The sequence below is a fragment of the Pagrus pagrus genome, assembly GCF_965226575.1.
Source record: "Pagrus pagrus genome assembly, chromosome: 2".
NCBI lineage: Eukaryota > Metazoa > Chordata > Actinopteri > Spariformes > Sparidae > Pagrus > Pagrus pagrus.
The window spans coordinates 13,256,227-13,276,664 of NC_140186.1; the positions used below are offsets into that span (position 1 = coordinate 13,256,227).

Sequence of the window (20,438 nt, forward strand, 5' to 3'; positions counted from 1 at the left end):
TTTTGTAGAATAATTGTGTATAAAACTGAATTAGGTAGAAAAGGACGTCAGCCTTTAAGAGATAATAATACCGCACAGCGCAACCACAGCGAGAAAAACAATATAATACACAAACATGACTCATAAAACAGGATGTGCATCTAGTTAAACATTTGCTTCATTCAGTTTATGCAAAGCCGTTTTTTTTTTTTATGGCTTTATGAAACCAAAATAAGATTTGAGATGAGCAGAAAAGTTCCCAAAACCACGAGGGGCATAAATTACACTGATTTCCTTTGAAATGGGAGTTTTGCAGGCTGTTTTTATCTCAACAATTAATATGTGGAGGTCACTGTTCAATGAAACCATTGACAAAACTTCTCTGTCTAAAGAGATTCGTGCCTCAAGATCAGTAATTCAAATCTGAACTCTCAAGTCAGAGGGACAAAAATGCACCATTACTGTAAACCTTTTTTTTTTTCTAATTCCCATTATTTATTGCACATGAACCTTTCTAGCACAGAATCTAATCTGCAAAAGACCATGAAGATTTTACTGACTTAAAAAACAACAACAAAAAAAACACTTTTTTTTCATTCAGTGATTTTATGCTGTGTATGCAGCATTCATATCGTTGAGACAAGACAAACGGAAATAGAAGAGGAAATACAAAAAGACCAAACGTTTTTAGATTCTGTGCAGTGTGTGTGTTGAGGTGCAGCAAACACCAGTGGCAACAGGAAGTCCCAATACTCCTATAAAAGGCTGATTTCATTCTGACTTGAGAGGATAAGGTTTCATTTTGCAATATGTCAAACATGTTAGGCTGCCAAAAAAGTCTTTCACCTCTGTCAGTGTGTCGACAAATGCTGTTAAGTACATGTATATAAAAAGTAAAACACTGATGAGTTTTAATTCATGAATCACACATAACCGTAATGAACCCAAAACAAAAATGAAAGTACTTCACAAGTGTAAAAAATGTGCTCAAATAAGCAAAGATGTAAACATGCCAGTGGTAATAAGATGTTATAGCCTAACTAGCTGGAACGTACCCAGTCATTGAAGAGATTCTACTTGAGTAAATACAACAAACGTTGAAGACATCAGATTTGACATTTATAGGGATATTAATTGTTCCTAAGGCTGTAAACAAAGTTTTCATGTGCTACACTTGCAAAGCATTTGAATTGAAACCTGCATTAATGGCAATAAAGACACCAGTGGTTTACAGGCAGCAAATACAAATTTGAAAAGATCACAAAAAATATAAATCCACAATTATTAATATACTCTTAGTAGACTTCAAATCTTTTTTGATCTCTTGAGCGGTTTCGTACACAAAACATCAGGAAACACCTGCTGGACTGATGACACCGATGAGTGTTCCAGAGAAAAATCGTGACCTGTGAATCAGTAGGAAGAGGGAGGGGGGTGGGTTATCTTTGTATTTTGAGTCAAGAAAAACACTGAATCTCCAGCTGAAGACAGAGCACATGCAATATTTATGTGAGGCACTTTCTTGTGATTCACTGATGACAAATCCACAGGCAGGGTTGAGTCTGTTGTCCGTGTCGGTGCGGGAGGTGTCTGGGATCCGTGAGCGTTTTCTGCTTCATTGTGTTCTCAGTGTTTTGGTAACATTACTGAAGATTGCGCCATCGCCTGTAACAGAAGAAACAAGACAGCTCATTTTCCATGTACGTCCACGATTATGAGACAACAATAACTACACAGATCGTGTTAAAGTCGACTAGCATTAGTTTCAGGGCAGAACGAGGCCAAAAGTTTCCAGAAGGTAAGTTAATTTGGTTAGACAGTCGATGACAAAAACATACTGCATAAATAAAAAATTAAAAAATCTGTTTCCAAAAGTTATTATAAGCTAATGTGTTAGGGATAGAAAAATACATATTAAAAATAAATATTAGGGAGCATTAATGCAACAAATTAATAATGAGCAAATATTTAAAGGTTTTGAATAGAAATGTAATTACTTACCTTCCTGTATCCTCAAAGTACTTCAAATACATTCAAAACTATTGTTGAAAATGGATGCAAAGGATGTACCCAGTCTAAAAACACGTGTTTTCCTGAAGTGCAATTAAAAAGGTAGGGAAGACAATTCTGGAGAAAGATAGTTGAGTGTTGAGTCGCATTCCCGGGTCGTCAAATACCAACGCTTTGGGTTAGGGTTTCATCAGAATTTGACGATCTTGGAATAAAACTCAACAATCAACTATCTTTCTCCAGAATCGCCTTCCCTACGTTTAATTTAGTCATTATCTATTCACCCTCATGCTGATGGGAAGTTGAGTGAAGTTTCGAGGTTCACAAGACGCTTCTGGAGCATCACAGCAAAACAGCATTGCAGCATTCCCTTAAACAACTGAAGTAGATGGGGACTTGTGTCTAAGTGTTTAAAAAAACTACTGAAAGAAACGTAAATGGCTCCATACAGCTGGTCTGGCATAATCCAAGTGACCAGAAGCCCAGAGAGTCCAAATTGACTTGAAAAGACATTACTTACACCCTTATTGAAGCCGAAAACTTCACTTTAGCTGCTAAGCTAAAAGCGTTAGCATGCGCCCTGTCTAAACACGCTCAATTGTGTCGAGGGTGTAAATAATGTCTTTTCAGATCAATTTGGACTATAGATTACACCGGATCAGCTCTATGAAGCCATTTTAGGATTGTTTTGGGGTTTTTTTTTTTTCAGTCCCCCTATCTACTTCAGTTATTTAGGAGAATGCTGCAACGCTGTTTTCCTGTCAAGCTCCAAAACATTTTTTTTTTTGGCAATGAAACTTCACGCGGCTTTTCTACTGGTACGAGAGTGAGTAGATAATGCTACATTTTAATTTTTTTTAACTTTTCCTTTAATCCCGCATTTATATACACAATTGCTAAATTTATTGAGTCAAGACTGTATTATGTGTGTTTTCATGCTCAGTTCTGTTAAATACAGACTTCCACTCAAAGTTAAACCAGCTGAGTTTTACTTTTTAATAGCACAAAAGATGCACAATGACAGTGAGTCAGCCTCGCTCATGGAGGTAACTGTCATCAGCTCACTTGTGCCTCATGATAATAACGGTAATAACCACCTTCTTAAACAGGCTGTGTTTAGAGAGCGGTCATGCTCCAGACGGTTTGCTTATTCTCACAGTCTAAGGAGGTGGCTGGGAGAGACGAATAGATAATTATATATTAGATCTCAGTTCAAGATACCCAGCTGAAAAAAGTAAACAGACCCTCTTTCACAACTTCTCTAAAGACTTACTGAATGGAAATGAATCATCATAAAGTTGACAACTTACTTTCAAAGTCTTCATTGTCTGAGCCCAATCCATCTGACTAATCTGTGGTATTGCAGTTAGCAGGATGCTGCTGGCTTTGTTGGCGTTTTCCTTCATCGTCTTCAGCACGTTGTCAACACAGACCTAGGAAAAAAAACAGCAGCCGTGTGGTAAGAATCCTGTACAGCAACACAAATTTCACTTCCTATAAAGACTCAGTCACTTTGTATTTCCCGAAAATGTACTTTCACATGTATCCTTACAGATGCTAAAAGAATATTTGCACTGTGAAGCACGTTGTGTGGAATCAGCAATGTAAAATCAGACCTGAATATCAGATGTGTTTATACATTTTTCAGAATTAACATACAGTTTACATGTTTACACTTTAACATGGAGATAATAAAATGATAAAACGTTCAGCAGTGAGGCGCATTATGAAGATATTTATGTGAGTATCCTATGGCAACGCTGTGATAGCAATCTAATAGACTGTGATATCATGGGGTGGTGTAGAAACAGCATGCCGTTTTATCATGTCTACACAATTTAAGCTTTTAGTGAGTCATTTAACAGCAAATTTTTTCGACATACAGGAATGGTCAAAGTCAGGTCATGTTTGTCAGGTGACTGCCATGGTAACAAAAATAAACATGAGGGTAATGTTGTCAAAAGTTTGGTTAGGTTTAGGCACCAAAACAACTCGGTAAGATTAAGGAAAAGTTCATGGTTTGGGTGAGACAATCGCATGTAGGAAATGCAGTTAAATGACACAGGAAGCAAAAAAAGTGTTGTGATAATACACAAAATAACTTAATTATTAAATAACATCATTCTGTGTTACCAGGCTGAATGATATTTGAATTAGGGCAGGGCAATAGTGTTGTCACAACAGTGGAATTTCTAATTTCTTTAGAATACCTTAAAAAAAAATGTTTTTTTGATATTCAATACCATGTTGGGAAAACTGACAACAATGAGGGTGAAAAAACATGGCAAATTTAGGACCTAAAATAAATTATTTTTAAAAAAGTCTGTTCAATTGCAAAATGAACTGTTACTCTTCACACATGAGTAATACATTTTTTTACTTAAGAATTTGTACGGGGGATTTTTGTACAACAGAGCACAGTCTGAAGAATCCGAAATTTGATAAACAATAATACTGATTTATCACCCAGCCCATTTCATTTCGAGAAAAAGCAGATGTTACTGCACAGATGTCAAGCAGAACTCCAGTTCAGTCGTGGCCAACCGGATGGGCTGGTGAAAGTTTGTTAGTTTCATCTCCAGTTTAACCAAATCACAATCGGATCTCAGCCACACAAACACTAGCCAACATAAAAAACAAGTCACATCAGTGCAGATGTGAGGATCAGTATACTGTTTTTAATGTAGCCAGCTGTGCCTTGTACTCCATGTGAGTCATTATGTGGTATTAATGATGCATTTAGTCTTGAGCCGTTTCACCTGCCATGTCTTGGACACTGGCAATCATCACAGTATTCATATTATTCAGCACTGCAAAGAGAGGGGAAATAAAAATCAAAACATTGCAAAAAGCATGTTTATTCATCTGCTGTAAAACGGAGGCCTGAGTCATATGTTCAAGATAAAATATCTACGTTTATCTGCATGATATTATGTGAGAACTACTCAGCCAGACATAGTGTACAGCACAGAAAGTTACAACATTACTTCCGTCCTGTGCTCGTGTTTACCTCCTGTAACCTTCATTAACCCGTTCCTTCCTTAAGTGCTTTGTTTTCATGTCAAACTCGCTGACTAGATTCATGTTTTCGTGGTGTTTGCCAGGATGAAGACAGTGAAGCTGATGACTCAGTGTGACTCAACCTCCTCTGGCAGGGCTTCCACCGGAGGCTGGCAGGCAAGCTGACTGAAGGGGGGGGGGGAGAGAAGGCCAGGAGGTAGTATGAGGCTGGGAGGGAGTAGACAGAAAGGGGGGGGCGGAAGGATGTGGCGAGTGTTCTGCAACAGGAGGGGGAAGAGGTCAGCTGCAGGAACTCGGAAGTGGAGTTGTGAGTTTGGCTGGATCTGTGACAAATAAGCCGAAACTCGCCCACATGCAGTATATCAACTGCACTATCCAGAGTGTCTGACACAGAGCATAGGTCACTCGGAAGCCATTGGAAGCCACAGATACTGTAGTCTGCTGGCAGAGCACATATGGTAAAAAACCTCTGCTGAGAACGCATCATACAAAAAGGAATCTAATTTCTGGTCTGGGAACATTATTCTTTTCTTAAAAATGTAATGTTTTAGTGATGTACCAACTTTAAAAATTGTAGAAAGCTCAAAGTGTTACTTGAAGCAACTGAAACTTATCATGAAAGAAGCTTTGTTATTTTGATCTCGCCTACAATTTAATACTTCTGCAAATCAGCTGAGAGCAAGAAAGAAAAGTTAAGCTTCATACAGGACTGCCCTAAAAGTGATCAAAAAGTTCATTTTTATTATCCTGACCAAGCATCATTTTGGCTGTTTATGTCTGTTTGCTTGTTATTTGTTTGTTTGTTTGTTTTCATTAAATATCCTGAAAAAGTACACATCATATATTAGGAGTGCAAGAATCCATTGATCCGGATCGATGTGTCGATTCAATGGTCAACAATCATATATCATCAATGCAAAGTGAAAATATCAATCAATATCTATCATTTTTGTCATACACCTTTATTTAGACATTTCTGTAGCGCCTGTGTCACCTTTTGTCGAAGCACCTTCCTAAACATTGAAACAGTGTTATTATTATTATTATCATCATTATCATAATATGGCCAACTGATTGTTAAATGAAAATATGATATTGTCTCATATTGATCGCAGGGCCCTGAAATGAGTTGAAATCAGATCGTGGCAGACATTGTGATAATGGTGAATATTGTACTGTTGACCAAAGAAATGATATCACATCATATCCTGATGAAACTGGTTATTTACACCCCTAGTCTGGCATAGCCAGCGCCTGAGAAAGGTGATGGTACCCTTTCAAAATAGTGTCGAGGGGAAACTAGTTTTGGTGGAACACTGGCACAAGGGGAGGCAAGTCCTGGTATTAAAATAGCTAAATGGTAAAAACTGCCAGCCTGTGTATGTAAAAACCATTAGCAAGCAGGTTAGGGTAACTTGCCTTTTTCAACATGTAGCTTGCTAGTTTGGAGGTTGTTGTCGTTTCCCGTAGAGGGGGATTTAAAAAAACTGTACATACACATGTATGAGAAAAAGGCTGCCAGAAACAGGCTTATACCAACAGTCTACATCCAGTGAGCCGGACATGACTTAATGCCCAAAACAATGTGTAACTATTCATAAAATTATTATTATTACTTTTAAAAAATTATTCTATTTGGCATTTCTGCTTTATATGATAGTGATAATAGAGAGACAGGAAAGGCAGGAGAGGGAGAGAGGACGGCTCGCAGCAAAGGGCCTGGGCTGCAGCAGTAAGGACTCCCCCATAATAAATCAGCATAAAGTGATCAAAAATAGAACGCTCTGAAGCATAAAGTGAGGAGGACCTCATGCACCCAAACGTTTCCTGTTTGCATGAGGACACTGATCACTACAGTTAACAGTGAACAAGGTCGTTTTGTTAGAAGCACAACTCAGAAAATCTTCCATTTGAAAAAAGTGAAGAGAAAACAAGCTAGTTATTATAGTCTATCCATGGTTGTAAAAAAAAAAAAAGTCATTCAAAAGAAAATAAAGAGCAGTGACTACTGCCCTGATGTGCTGTGTCGCAAGACTAACTCTTGAGTTAACGTGGGCGGAAAGGGGATAATTGTGCAATAATTGTTTTATTGCATACTTTGGCACAAGTGGCCCACACCTGCACATTTTAATGGCTCAGCACAATTTTATCTGAAGAGATTATTTTTGCTAATGGTTATGTGTCATAGATCCTCAGGGGTTCCTTGACCTTATTCTATATCACTGGCTAAAGGGACCTTGGCTACTGCTGTTCAGATTAGAAAATCAGCTGTCTGGTTATGAGGAAAAGGGAAAATAGGGAGGGCAAATCCCAGAGAGAAGGTCTAACCAGTAGACGGACTAATAAAATGGAATGAACATATAAAGTAAACAACTGTGTAAAGTTCTGATGAGAATGAACAGATACCTTTGGATGGTATCTGTCAAGCCAAAAGGAATAAACTATATTCAGGAATACAGTCCAAACAGAATAGGAAGGAAGTCACATCACCTAAAGTGCAGCAACCGTGCATCACTCTTTGCTGACAGTGACTCACACATGGCACAAACAAACAAGGACAGCAGAGACATCAAGGTAATAAAAACCCGAGTGTTAAGACCTCCAGCCTGCCACTCACCGCCTCCTCATGTTCCTTCCAACAGTCGTAGTCTGTTGCCATGGCGATGCTGGCATAGCACAAGCCGGCCTCCTTGGCGAGGATCACCTCTGGCACAGTGGTCATGTTGATGACGTCGGCACCCCACTGGCGGAACATCAGGCTCTCAGCCCGCGATGAGAAGCGGGGCCCCTCGACTGTCAACATAGTCCCTCGCACATGGCACTTAATCCCCAGGGTCCGCGCCACCTCCACCAACACCTGCACCAGGACAGAGAGTTAGTAACCGTCTCCAAAAAGCCAGTGACAGAAGAGGGGGGGGGGGAACTGTTGACACAGGTATAATGCATTCACAACAATCTCTCCCCTGCGGTGATGAAGGAATAAAAACATTTTTATGGATCTACTCAACTGTGATCTCAAAGTCTGTTCTTTTTTAAAAATATGTATTTCAGTCAGGAGAAACGGTGGAGGTGTCAACCCTGTGTATGTAGGTATAATTATTTGTATGTCTGGATTAATTTACTTCATGTAAGTCTTTCTTGGTGAGTAATGTTTGTCTTTTTTCTTTTCATGTCATGTTGGTAGGTTCCTGACATTGTTCATGTATGTTGGTCTTTTTGTTGTACTGTTAAAAAGCAATAAAAAGTGAATTACAAAAAAAAAATATGTATTTCATTTTCTAACCATCAACTCCAAATAATTTTAGAAACTTAAGTTTCTAAAGTTATAAAACTGTGTTTCTAAGCTTTATTTACAAGTGTGTGACAGCGCAAAATAATAGAATGTTTCTAAAATAATAAGAAAAAGTCCTCTCTTTTCTGTTTATATGTTTTACTCGCACGTGTGTTAATTGACATAGATATGAAGTGTCCATTGCACAGAATCATAAAACGTTAGTTAAGAGGAAATGCAGCCATCTCCACTCCTCCTCTCCTCCTCCTCCCTCCTTCTCTCATGTCTCCTCTCCTAAATTAATTCAGCAGCAGGGGTCACATTTCAGTAGACGAGATGTTTCATTTGAGACCAATGTTTTATAGAAACGAAAGTGTCAGGGTAGTGACTGAATGACAAGGGATAGATATGTGGTACTTAAGGACTCACCTCTCTGGTTCTGTTGCAGAAAGGTTCAGCCATGGGGATGTGACACACTCCTGGGGGACTGGTAGGCTGTCCATCATGCAGCGTCTGAGCTCTCTTGGTAGTCCTGGACCAAAGAAGTAAACAGGAAGTACTGACAGTTATTGGCAACATGAGGCAAATTCAGATGCAGACGTAGCTGGATAAAATTTTTGCAGATTAACCAAATCCATATGACATTGCAGTTTAGTTTATTTGTTTTGCAAATCTCAACCTTAGTTATGGTGCTGTCCAGATAAATAAATCACATTTCTACAGTTTCTTTTTAAAAACATGTCTTTGTCAGATTGGAGAAGTTAAAAAACTTCAAAATACTAAAAGACTAAAACTGATATCAAGAACCAAGCATTAAGCATTATACCCGTTTGAAATCTTCTAAAGCAGCCACAGTTTTAGTGATAAACTTTATGTTTATCAGAGTGGTTGAATTCCTCCATCATTAAACTATTTAACATGTCATGAACAAGTCCTTTCACAGCTTTCCAGGGCTATAATAAAAGCATTAACAGACACCAGCAGCAGCAGCCTGGTCTCTTGCACCTCGGCAACAATGGTTGTTCAATTCACAGCTGTGCTGAGTCAGTGAAGTTCCACCAGGCACGGCGCCAGCATGCCTCCCTTCAGTTCTGTATGGAGACGGGTCGGGAGACCACAAGAGACTGACTCAATTAGCACAGTGACCTGAGAAAATTCAAGATTCTGTGTCTTCCTGCATCTCTTCAGCTTGTTTGCTACATACTGAATTATATTTAGTATGTTCAGTTCTGTAAAAGGTATGCAGATCATCATGTAATCGAAAATAATTTAGTCATGTAAAGTCGCATCGAGTGGTTTTACAATTTGTACAGCATACAGCACCCTCTGTCCTCAGACCCTCGATTTGGATAAGGAAGACTCTCTCCCAAAAGAGAAATTAACGAGGGAAAAAAGGGCTTGTCTATGGCATAACTCTGGTTTTCTTCCTTTTTCCCAGGGATTACCTAGTCATACCACAATTATCTCAAACATCTAAAATATGATCTCTCCATTGACGGTAATCTTTAAAGTTGATGCCCAACCCCATCTCTTACTCATAACCCTGGCAGTAGAAGACTTAGCTCAGTGTTTAAATAGTTTGAGCCAGCTGCAGCTCCACCCTGCTGCAAAAAGAAACAGTGTGTGAGATATAAACTACGAGTAGAGGACAATGCATATTTATGCTATAAAATCGAGTTACCTTGGCCTGGCATTTCATTAGCAATGTGATTTCAGAATGGCTGTTGCAAATAATGGCTCTCACAGCCTATAATTATCAGCTGTTCAAATTATTCCTAAAATGCAAAAAGAATCTGCAACGGACAAATAATAACAAGATCTATACGGTGACACTCCCAAGATCAATGAAGTCCGGCTCCTCACTTGAAAGACCAAGGTTTCATTTTTTTCATGATAATCCAATACTCAAGAGTGTTTTTAATACTGATACGTTTAAAAATATAGATATCAGTGATTCTGAGATGCCACTTGGTCAGTAAGAGCAAAGTAAGCACTATTATCAGATGTCAAGATTAACTGTAGTACTAAACAAAGTGAATTTGAAAACAAAAATCAAACTGGACAAAGCCAGCAGCACTGAGGTGTTGACATTGAGAAAAAGTATGCAGCCAGAGCTAACATAACAATTGTGACATCATTACAGTGAAGCCTTGAGAAAACATGTTGTCACATGCTGTTGGACAAGTCTGAACAAGCCCCAACAAGAAACTTCCTCATTTCTGATAAATAGATGTTGTCTGTGCTCGCTTGATGTAGGTACTAGTCGAGCCATTCATCGGCTTCACCAGCACAGCCACAGGCAGCGTGACGGAGGCGATTATAAGTGTACTGGAGAGCACAGTGGCACAACTGTGAGACGGCAGTTTAACCAGCTGGATGCCAACTCATCGGTAACAAATAAGCCATCCTATTTAAACTGCACATATCGAGTTATTTAATGGAATTTGTGCAATCAGCTAACAGAGAGCACAACACTCCCACAGGGTCATGCTACACAGAAAGTGTATATGCATATGCCTGGAGGTCACACACTGCTGAGTTTTCCCATGTCAATAAATGAAAAAGATACTCTCAGGTTTACCAGCAAGTGTGACTAACGCTGAGTGTTACTTTCCAGTGATTATAACCCAGAAATACAAGGTTATTTACAAGGGTTCTGCTGCAGCTGGTATTTATTACAGATAGTCACATGGAATTAGTCAAGCTAGTTAATTTGGGGTCAGCTCTCATAACCAAAACCACAATGCCACATTCAATATTAACCTTAAATCATTATTTTATTGGACTTCAAGGAGACCTGTGATGCTTTTTCTGTTTTTCCCTTTCCTTCAGTTATGTAGCTTCTTGTGCATGTAAAAATGTCTTGAAAGTTAAAAAGCCCCAAGTAACAACAACGGTAGCTCCTATCTCCCACAGAAAACACTGCTGCTGAAGTGTCTGAAACGCCTCATCAGCAGTCCCGCCTTTAACTCTTCTTCTTGACATCACTTCGTCCCCATGTCACACATTTGACTAATATATAACTATATTCACAGTAGAAGTGAAGATAACTGGAAGCTGAAAATGCAACAAGGCCAACCAGAGAGATGGTGAGCGGTGCTGGCTCAGGCATGTGTGAACTAACCAAACAGAGCAGACTATTTGGGAGGGAGGCCTTAAAGAGACGGGAGTTAAAAGAGGGTCTCAGACAGAAGGGGACTATCGTGCTGCCGTATGAGAAAACTGGTGTGTTTTTTTGTGCATTAAATATTTTAAACCTATTCTAGTAGTAACCCAACAAAAGTGATGAACCAAAAATGAATAATGAATAATGTGTCCTTTGATAATACGGTCCAAAATTAGAGAGGGAAAGCACATCACTGTGTGAACAGGTGCTCTCCATTACAGCCACTTAAAGGTGATAGCGGGTGTTAGCTCAGTGACTTCAATGAGAACTGTACGCTGGTATTCCAACAACTCAGTGAAAGTGATACATTAAATGAACCCTGAGACAGACAGGAAGGAAACCTGAAGGTTTACACAGAATAATCTCTCTTTGGAGAGTTATTGCTCCAGAAAATAAGTAATAGTAATAGTAAACACATATTTGCTTTGATAAAAGTGTCAACTGTGGTGAGTCAAGCCCTCCCTCACTCAGATGTCTGGACACTCTTGTCACACAGTAACTTGAATCCTGTCAGTGAGATGTGTGGGAAATTGCTTGAATTTTTTTCACAACAAACCTCCTGTACAATCTTGATAGGGTAACAACCAACCAAAACCTTTAACAGAGGATAAAACTATTTACGGGCACACATTAAAGCTCCAGCGTATAGGATTTAGTGGCATCTAGTGGTGTGGTTAAAGATTGCAGCCAACAAACTTTTGTACTGTGCTGGAAGCTGGTTGTTTGCTCATGTCGGCGGAAACCATTTCTAAAATAACGTTGCTCTCTGTTAGCAAAGCAGGGAGAGGAACTGAGACGAGGCACTCGAGAAGGTGCATAAAGTCACATCCTTTGAACTGTCGCAGATAATCCGGCCCGAGTCCTTCAGAAAGAAATCCACAGTCCAGCAGCTTTAAACAACTTAAACAAAATCATCCTAAGGTTCGTATAGGCAACTGAGAGAGACGTTACAATCGGTTCACATATGGCCAACAAAAAAAAGTGATAAATACCTGTAAATTGGTAAAAGCATATATCCACTTTTTGAAAACAAAGGACAATAACTTTAAAACATCAAGATTACAATTTAAATCATTTGACATTCTCTGTTTCATATACATTCTTAGAGTATGTGGAAAGACACATAAAACATCTGTTGTGGTCACAACCCACTCACCTGTCAATGAACTGATCTATGATGACGATGTCTCCTGGCTGAATCTCCTCACGGAGTGAGCCACAGGCCGTAGTAGCCAACAAATGTGTACAGCCCTCTTCTCTCAATGCCCAGATGTTGGCCTGGAAGTTTATATTGGACGGCATTATAGTGTGTTGCCTCCCGTGCCTGAGTACAGGGAAAAGAATGATTCATTATACATTGTTTGTATTTATTTTAGGTCAATGTCAGAAACATGAAAATGCATTTAACTTGCACTTTGCTATTAGACTGAGTGAATGAATAGTGCTCCGTAAGTGCAAGGTATTTCCACTAGATGGTGCCAATAGATCACATTTTCATAAGTCACATTTTAAAGTAAGGTAGAATACTATATAATTACCATTTATAACTATAATATATACCCTTTCTCACCTTGCAAGAAGCACGCATTCCACGTTTTTTATCTTCCCCAGGATAAGAGCATCGGATGGCTGTACAAGAAGAGCAGAATAATCCAATAATAGATAAATACAGTACTGTTAGGTATCATTTGCTAGTAAAATAGGCCAGAGCACCAGTACACGCTGCTCTATTTGGCAAGAAAGATATTAGAAGAAGTTCTTGAAGGAAAAATAAATTGTGGAAATAAAATTTTTTCACTGTTGTTTTCATTACAGACACATAGACCCTAAATACTGCTCATACAGATGCACACACAGTCAGGACATATAGACATGCATTAATTGTAGAGTAATGTCAGCGTCATAGAGTTGCCACACAGTTGGTGCTTCAAGCAGTTAAGGGTTCAGTGCCTTGCTCAATGGTAAGTCAGAAGTGCCCAGGAGGTGAACTGGCACCTCTCCAGCTACCAGTCCAAACTCCATACTGTGGACTGTGTTGGACTTGAGCCAGCCACCCTACTGCCGCCCCCAGTTAAGACCTCACAAAACACAACTGACCTTTCCATATGGTGTGTCAACATAACGCTCAGTCCTTCCCTCCAAGATATCTGGATCATCGAGTCCTGAACCACCGATTATTCCAATCTAAATGAAGAGCGTGAGAAAATCATCAACAGATTATGGCATGAATCACAATATGGCCAGGCGTATAATGAAGTACTGTAGTGCTGCAGAGATGCCCGGTCCTACATATCCTGTTCTCCAGATGTAAGAAAACATGTTAGGTTTGTTACAGACCCCAACAAATGTTACATGATCATGATCTTCATGATATTTTTCAGGGAAAATGAAAATAGTGATGCAAAAAATGATCATTTCCACTAATCAATTAATCATACTGCAAGCTTTGATTACAATCAAAACATACTACAGCCAAGTTTTGGAAATCTATTTATCTACAGATGACACCTTGATGGGTTAGTGCATTGTTTGTGTGAATGCAAAACTGAGAAAGAGCCAAACGTCTTATATAACCAGGACATATATTCAGCTGACATGCTCCTTCAAGCACTTTGCTGATAATCCTTGTATTTGTGTAAGGTGTGGTAGGTGTGGACCTGCTATTTTAACTCCCCCACTGTTTAACTACCTGCTGACAGGTGTCACGTGGAGCGAGTCAACGCTGCAGACCACGTGCCAAATTAACAGTACCTGAGATGGTTTACCTTTAGCTACTTTACAGTACAACTACAGCAGCCCTGCTGTTAGCATGCACACGTTAGCTTGTGTTGTTCAACCACAGCCGTTTAGTTTAAGGGCTGCACATTGTGAGTACAGCTTTGCTAACACCATGCTAACAGCTAAGATGTTGATGAAGCTTCTCAGTCATCCAGGTCATGGTAAATGTAGGTGCTGCATCGTAGGCAACTGGACTTTTCTTGAAGAAACTGAAACAAGTCCAGCTGCCTACGATACAGCACCTAGATTAACAGCTAAGAGCTTTTTCCCGCACTTCCAGGTTGATCATGGCTGCACATCTGGCATTAAACACGCTAACTTACTCAGCTAGCTGCTCTCATTGATTTCCCCTCTGCCCCTCCTGTTCAAACGCACCATGTTCCGACAGTAAGACTTGTCAAGTGACGTTAGATGTTAGGTTATTACCTTAATAGGCAGTGCGGAGGCCATGTTGAAACTATTCTTCCCTGTAAAAGTGTAAATTTGGCTAACTTGTGAGGAAGACGCTCTATAGCATCAACCGCTAACATCCGTCAGCAGCACGCGGACATCACCCTTTTCCTGTTTGATATGCTCGCCTTCAGAATAAGAGCATGGTTTGTACCTTCTACTTGCACTGTTGACCGTTTCTCTACAAAACGACTTATTTACCTTTACCGATTTTTTATTCAGTTATGGACAAAATAAATATTTATGTTTTATCTATAATATATTATATATTGAGTTTATATACTGTTTCTGTGGGAACAGAAAGTTTGCTTTGGCTGTTAGTATTTTTTTGGCCAACAACCAAAGTGAAGAAGACAGCTTATTCTGCACATCCAACAATATTTACCACACCACTATGAGACTAAAATAACCGTACATTGTGTCCTCATTGCCTGTCTCAACCAAGTCGATAACTTACTTTCATTTATATTATAAAAGAGAGCTGGAAAGTAGAAGAAAATGCACACTGAAATCCAAAACACAACACGATGTTTCTGAAATAATCTGTGGCCCTGTAAATAATATTGTGTGATTTGTAGTATTAAACAAACCTATTCAAAAACAGAGGTATGGCCTTTGCCACTGTTCCCTTTCTCTCATCTCTGTCACAACCCTATAGCAACTGTTTTTTAATATTTTAGTATCAAGATATCAGTGTGTCACCTGTGTGCTTTGTGGAAACACCAATCCTCAATACATAGCAGTTATATAAATATTACAGAATATATGAAGAACAGTATGCAAGCACATTTGCACTGCCTGTTATGCAACCAGCAAGTTTGACTACATCATTCTAGTGTTACTTATACTGCCACACTTAAAATATACCTACGTTTACTGTACATACATATTCTACTGCACTGTCTACACCTGCTTCCTGTTTACAACCTCTTTACATCTCAGGATATATTTATTACTACAGTATATACTTATTTTACTATCATTACAAGCTGTTCTCTCGCTGACTTTTTACTCTTCATGTCTTAGATCGCAAGTAATTTGAATGTTATTTATACATTTTTATATATATATTACATATATATAAAAATATGCCTGAGACCTCAGAATTTCAATGATTACAGCTGCTTCACTGCAATTTTTGTGCAGTAACAATGAACAAAGCTTTAGTCGAGCTGAATTCTGATTACAGTTGGAAAATGTATGGCCACTGGTTATTACTAATATGAAATCAACACAATCCAACCTACATGAACAAAAAAAAAACAACATTAATTAATTGGCACATCACATATGCTCATGACAATTTATTTTAAATAAAATCCATTACAAAAGAACCCACTCTGAAATCCATAACAGGTATTACTCGGTGAGCCGCAGGTAGAAATTGTTTTATCTCAAGAATATAGCTGACTTATATTAACAACTAACATCACTGTAATTAACAATATCCCTGAGAGCACCTTAGAAATAAATCCATTAAAGAAAAGTAATTTCAAGAATATCTATTGACACTTAGAAAAGATGTGTGAACAGTATTAGTCCATTAGTCCATGTACACAATGGCACCTTGAACGTAAAATAGGATGCTTTTCGGTGACAACACAGTCAAGAAAGTCAACCTAGATGGTCTTAAACGGTCCTTTAATCCAATGATGAATACTCTCCAGTTCAACACAGATATTTGTGTCTGTCATGAAAAACAGCATCCAATGATCTGTTGCAGTAAAAAATACTTATGGTGGTGTTTAAAGGGATATGTGTACTCATCATATCCTTTAAAGGTCTGATGATGACCTTCAACATATTAATCTTTGTTTTGATCTAAAATACTGCTTGCAGGCATTAGCAGCTCAGGGTAAAGCCATCAGTTCCCAACCCACACAGCGGGAATTTCAATGCAACTACGCATTGGAGGAGGGAGAGGCAGGAGCCAGTGGGTCATCTGTGGTACTGTCCATCAGGTTGTCCTGGTTAGTGCTGCTGGCCTGGGTGACACCGTCGTTAGCAGCAGAATCACTGTCACTGTCGATGGTAATGACCGAGGGTGAGCCCTTCTCTCTGCGTTCACTACTCTTGTGCCTTTTGCTTTTCTTCTTGTGTTTCTTCTTTTTCTTATGGTGACGTTTGCTTCGCTCGTTCGAGTTTCCATCGTTGACGAGCTCCACACTGAGGCTCCTGCTAGTCTTTCTTGACCTCTCTTTGGATTTTTTACGCCGTTTCTCTTTGCTCTTTTTCTTGTGTTTTGTTGACAACGCTGGGGAGTGACCTTCGGCATGTGAGTTGGGAAGTGCGTTTTCTGACGGTTCTTCCAAATGCCTTGTTTTGTATTTCCTCTTTCCACCAGGCTTGTCATGGTGAGATCTCTTTTTTGCAGACGGGGAGCGACTGCTGGAATAAGACTTAGATCGAGAATGCCTCCGGTCCCGTCTCCGTGAATCCCTGCTGTGGCTCCTGGAGCGAGAGTACGAGTGTTGATCTGAGTACTTGCGGCTACTGTAATAGTAGGACCGTCTCTCTGTGTAATGTATCCCACTATCACTTCTCTCTTGGCTGTAATGCCTGTATGATTGATAGCTGTGATCACCATCCCTGCTTTTATAGTTACTGTCACATTTTGAGTAGAAGTCTCTGCCACTGGAGTGTGAATAACCACTTTCTCTGGACAGAGTGCTGACGCTGCTGTGGGAGACTACTGGGCTCTTGCTAGAGTGCCAATTCTCTCCAGTTCTTGACCACCTTCTTCTCCTATGGGCTCTGTCCTTTGACAAGTGCTTCTCTCTAGATCCGTCATTACCATCAAATCTTCTATCCGTGTCTTTTCTGTCTGACTTACTGGACTTCCTGTGCCTGCTAGATGTTGGGGGGCTACATCTGTCTTTTGTATCCAACGGATGATAGCGGTCTGTTTCTACATTTTCTGTCTGTCCAGCACCGCTTCGATCACTGCTCTGTGATGCAACGGGACTGAGACTGGAGAAGCGGATGTGTTGAGGTAGCAGCGGCACTTCTTTAGTATCTTCACAGGCAGATTCATCAGAGTCGGAGGAGAGCTTAACCAGCTCAGGAGTCCGATCTGCTGTCGGCTTAACAAAACCTACAATGACACAGTCATCGCTGTCAGAAGACAAACAATCATCTTTGTGACCTTCAGCCTGAGTCACATCGGTTTGGTTTAAAGGACTCATTTGCTGTGGAGAAGCCCCAAACTCTTGTGTCTCCTCCTCTGAGCTGCTGTCCGAGTCCGAGTCGAGGACTGACAGACACTCTGCTCGGCTCTGCTCTGCTGTCGTAGAATATGATGGCCCAGGCGTCTCATCGTCCCACATAGAGTGGCTCAATGTAGATGTGGAGTTTCCCGGAGTATCCAAATCCACCGAGTGTTCCTCATCCTCCGAGATGGCTATTACGGAAGAGTTGGAGCTGCTGTCTTCATTAGAGGAAGGGGCTGGGCAGTCGTAGACAGCATGCTGGTCATAGGCCTCAATATTGTAGGGGGACTTTGCATAGCTGATGAACTCGTGCAGAAAGTGCTCTGTGCGCCCCTGGAGGAACGGCCTGAGCTCTTCCTGAATAGCTCCATCCTCCATGTCAAAACGTGTAATACGAGACATGATGATGTGCTGAACTATGTTGACTAAAGTGCCGTGGGCCCCATATAGCACTATGAGTTCTCTCTTTAGCCAGGGGATCAGTCTATGTAGGCAGGCAGGATTTCTTCTGAAGAACTCAGCTGAGGTGTCTCGGCAGCGTCCGCCATCGCGTACATTCCTCACCCTCACCCCCTGTCGGTACAGTTCCCTCCTGAAGTTTACCATTTCCTGCTCTCTGATACGGTTCACTGCCCTCCCTTCACTCGCTGCTTTCCTCTTGGCTGCCAACCTCATCATCATGCGCCGGATGTAACGGTCCTGTGGCTGTTGGGGATGGTTTGTTGAGGCTTCAAACATCACTCCATTGTCTGGAGGTGTAGCGGTCCTTCCCTGCATCTGTCGATGGACTCCAGTGAGAGTCGTGCGGTATCTAAAGCGCACTCCCCCAAAAGTCCCAAAAGAGCCATTATCCACCGGCTGCAGGTCATACTTCTTAAAGTTTTGCTCTGATTTTATACTGTGATAGATTGAATTAAACGGCTGCTTGCATAGAGGGCACTCAGCTTTGTTCTTGGACCACTCGTGAATACAGCGGAAACAGAACTTGTGCAGGCAGAGGTCCAGGTAAGAAATGTTGTTAAATGAGTCCAAACAGATGGGACACTTGGAGTCTGGTGACACCTCTGCAGACATTGCTTTAGAGGTTTTCCTTTTGCCACTCTTCTGGCTCTGCTGCAGGGCAATTTTGATTGCTGACATGATCTGACGAAGAACAAAAAACGTATCGTTTACATTTTTACAAAACGGAAAACTGTCATACTTACCCAATCAGAATGGTAAGGCAAACATAGAGATATGACCACATTACACTGTACTGATATTTTTTTTTAAACTTCTAGTACCCCTGCTCTGCACATGAGAACAAAAATGCAATTTTTTTCAAATACAGTATGCACCAGATTCTTTGTGGATGATTATGACCTGCTGCTGTTGACTTTCTTGTTATCATGAACATTTTCTCATCACAATAACATTAAAATAAGTCTTCAAACAATTATTTTCTACACACCATATACGTTTCTCTATGGACAAAGCTGCTATGTCTATGTTTGTTGTGATAAACCAGCTCATTCGGTTACATGAACATTACTGTCTCCTCTCCAAAATGTAAACAGTTCAGAAACATGCATATATAACTTACATACATTCAACACCCTGCATGTCCTTTACTCCCTCCATATATGACCTATCTTATAATAACGACAAGAAAATCGTGTTTTAACAGGTAGCCTAACTGCTTGTCACGGCGAAGAGAGTATAGTAAATAACAGGAAATGGTGCTTAACTCGAACAGACAACGGACGGTGCTATATGACAACGTTGTGACAATCCATGATACGTAACCTTATGTGGTACTGTGGCGGTCCTGACGTTATATTAGGTCGCTGTCCATGTTAAACCCTGGAAATGTCACACTCATCCATCGCTAATATTGACAGGCATGTCACCACTTAAAAGATCACGTTAGTATAAACCTATCATTTGGTTTGATACTTGTTTTAGTCATTCGTCACCTTCAACTGCGTTGTTGTTTTCGGTTTGTTAGCTTAGCAGGCTCGGCTAGAACAGCACCTAGTTACCTCCCAAAAGTGAGAAACGATAGTGTCGGTAAACATTTTGAAATAAGGGCTGATATTAATTGAACAGTCCGTGACGTACAAAAAAAATATTCTGTCGAAAGTATTTTCACGTTATCGCTGATCCAAACGGCGAACACGAGCTATATTATTAGTTAACGAACTGATGAACTTGGTTAGCTAAAGTTAGCAAGTTAGCTTAGCAGGCTAGGCTAGGACGTTGTCGCTAGGTAGCTAAGGAGGCTAGCATAGGGGAAAAGTTGTGCAATATTTACCTCTGACCTTCTCAAACACGTATATAGCTGGCAACTGATACGCTCCCTCCGCTTTGTGTGAACACGTTCATTTTCACATAAATGTTGTTCCGCAGCGGCTGTTTATGAGACCAACGGTTCGACTTCATAACACTCCTCCCATGTCGGAACCTGCGCTGAGCGACACGCTCAAATCCACTACCGCCCTTCAGAATAAAAGCGCCGTCTTCATATTGTGAGGAGGCACCGAAAAGTACATTTTCACACACAAATTCTAACCCT

The 20,438-nt window shown here is 40.2% G+C and overlaps 1 protein-coding gene across 2 annotated transcripts; it reads right to left on the minus strand.

Annotated features, from left to right (window-relative positions):
• Nucleotides 1-866: 866 nt before the first annotated feature.
• On the minus strand, nt 867-20,343 carry LOC311268667 (S-methyl-5'-thioadenosine phosphorylase). 2 transcript variants are annotated; one of them, XM_084372424.1, is made up of 9 exons: nt 20,178-20,343; nt 16,676-19,027; nt 13,545-13,631; nt 13,018-13,076; nt 12,604-12,771; nt 8,711-8,813; nt 7,628-7,867; nt 3,300-3,422; nt 867-1,644 (listed from the first exon to the last, which is right to left on the minus strand). In XM_084372424.1, the coding sequence occupies exons 2-9, from the start codon at nt 19,022-19,024 to the stop codon at nt 1,606-1,608; spliced, it is 3,168 nt and encodes a 1,055-aa protein (XP_084228550.1). In that variant the 5' UTR covers nt 19,025-19,027; nt 20,178-20,343; the 3' UTR covers nt 867-1,605. The 2 variants fall into 2 exon arrangements, with proteins under 2 accessions (XP_084228550.1, XP_084228549.1); XM_084372423.1 differs by lacking the exons at nt 16,676-19,027; nt 20,178-20,343 and adding an exon at nt 14,652-14,779.
• Between the last annotated feature and the right edge of the window lie 95 nt (nt 20,344-20,438).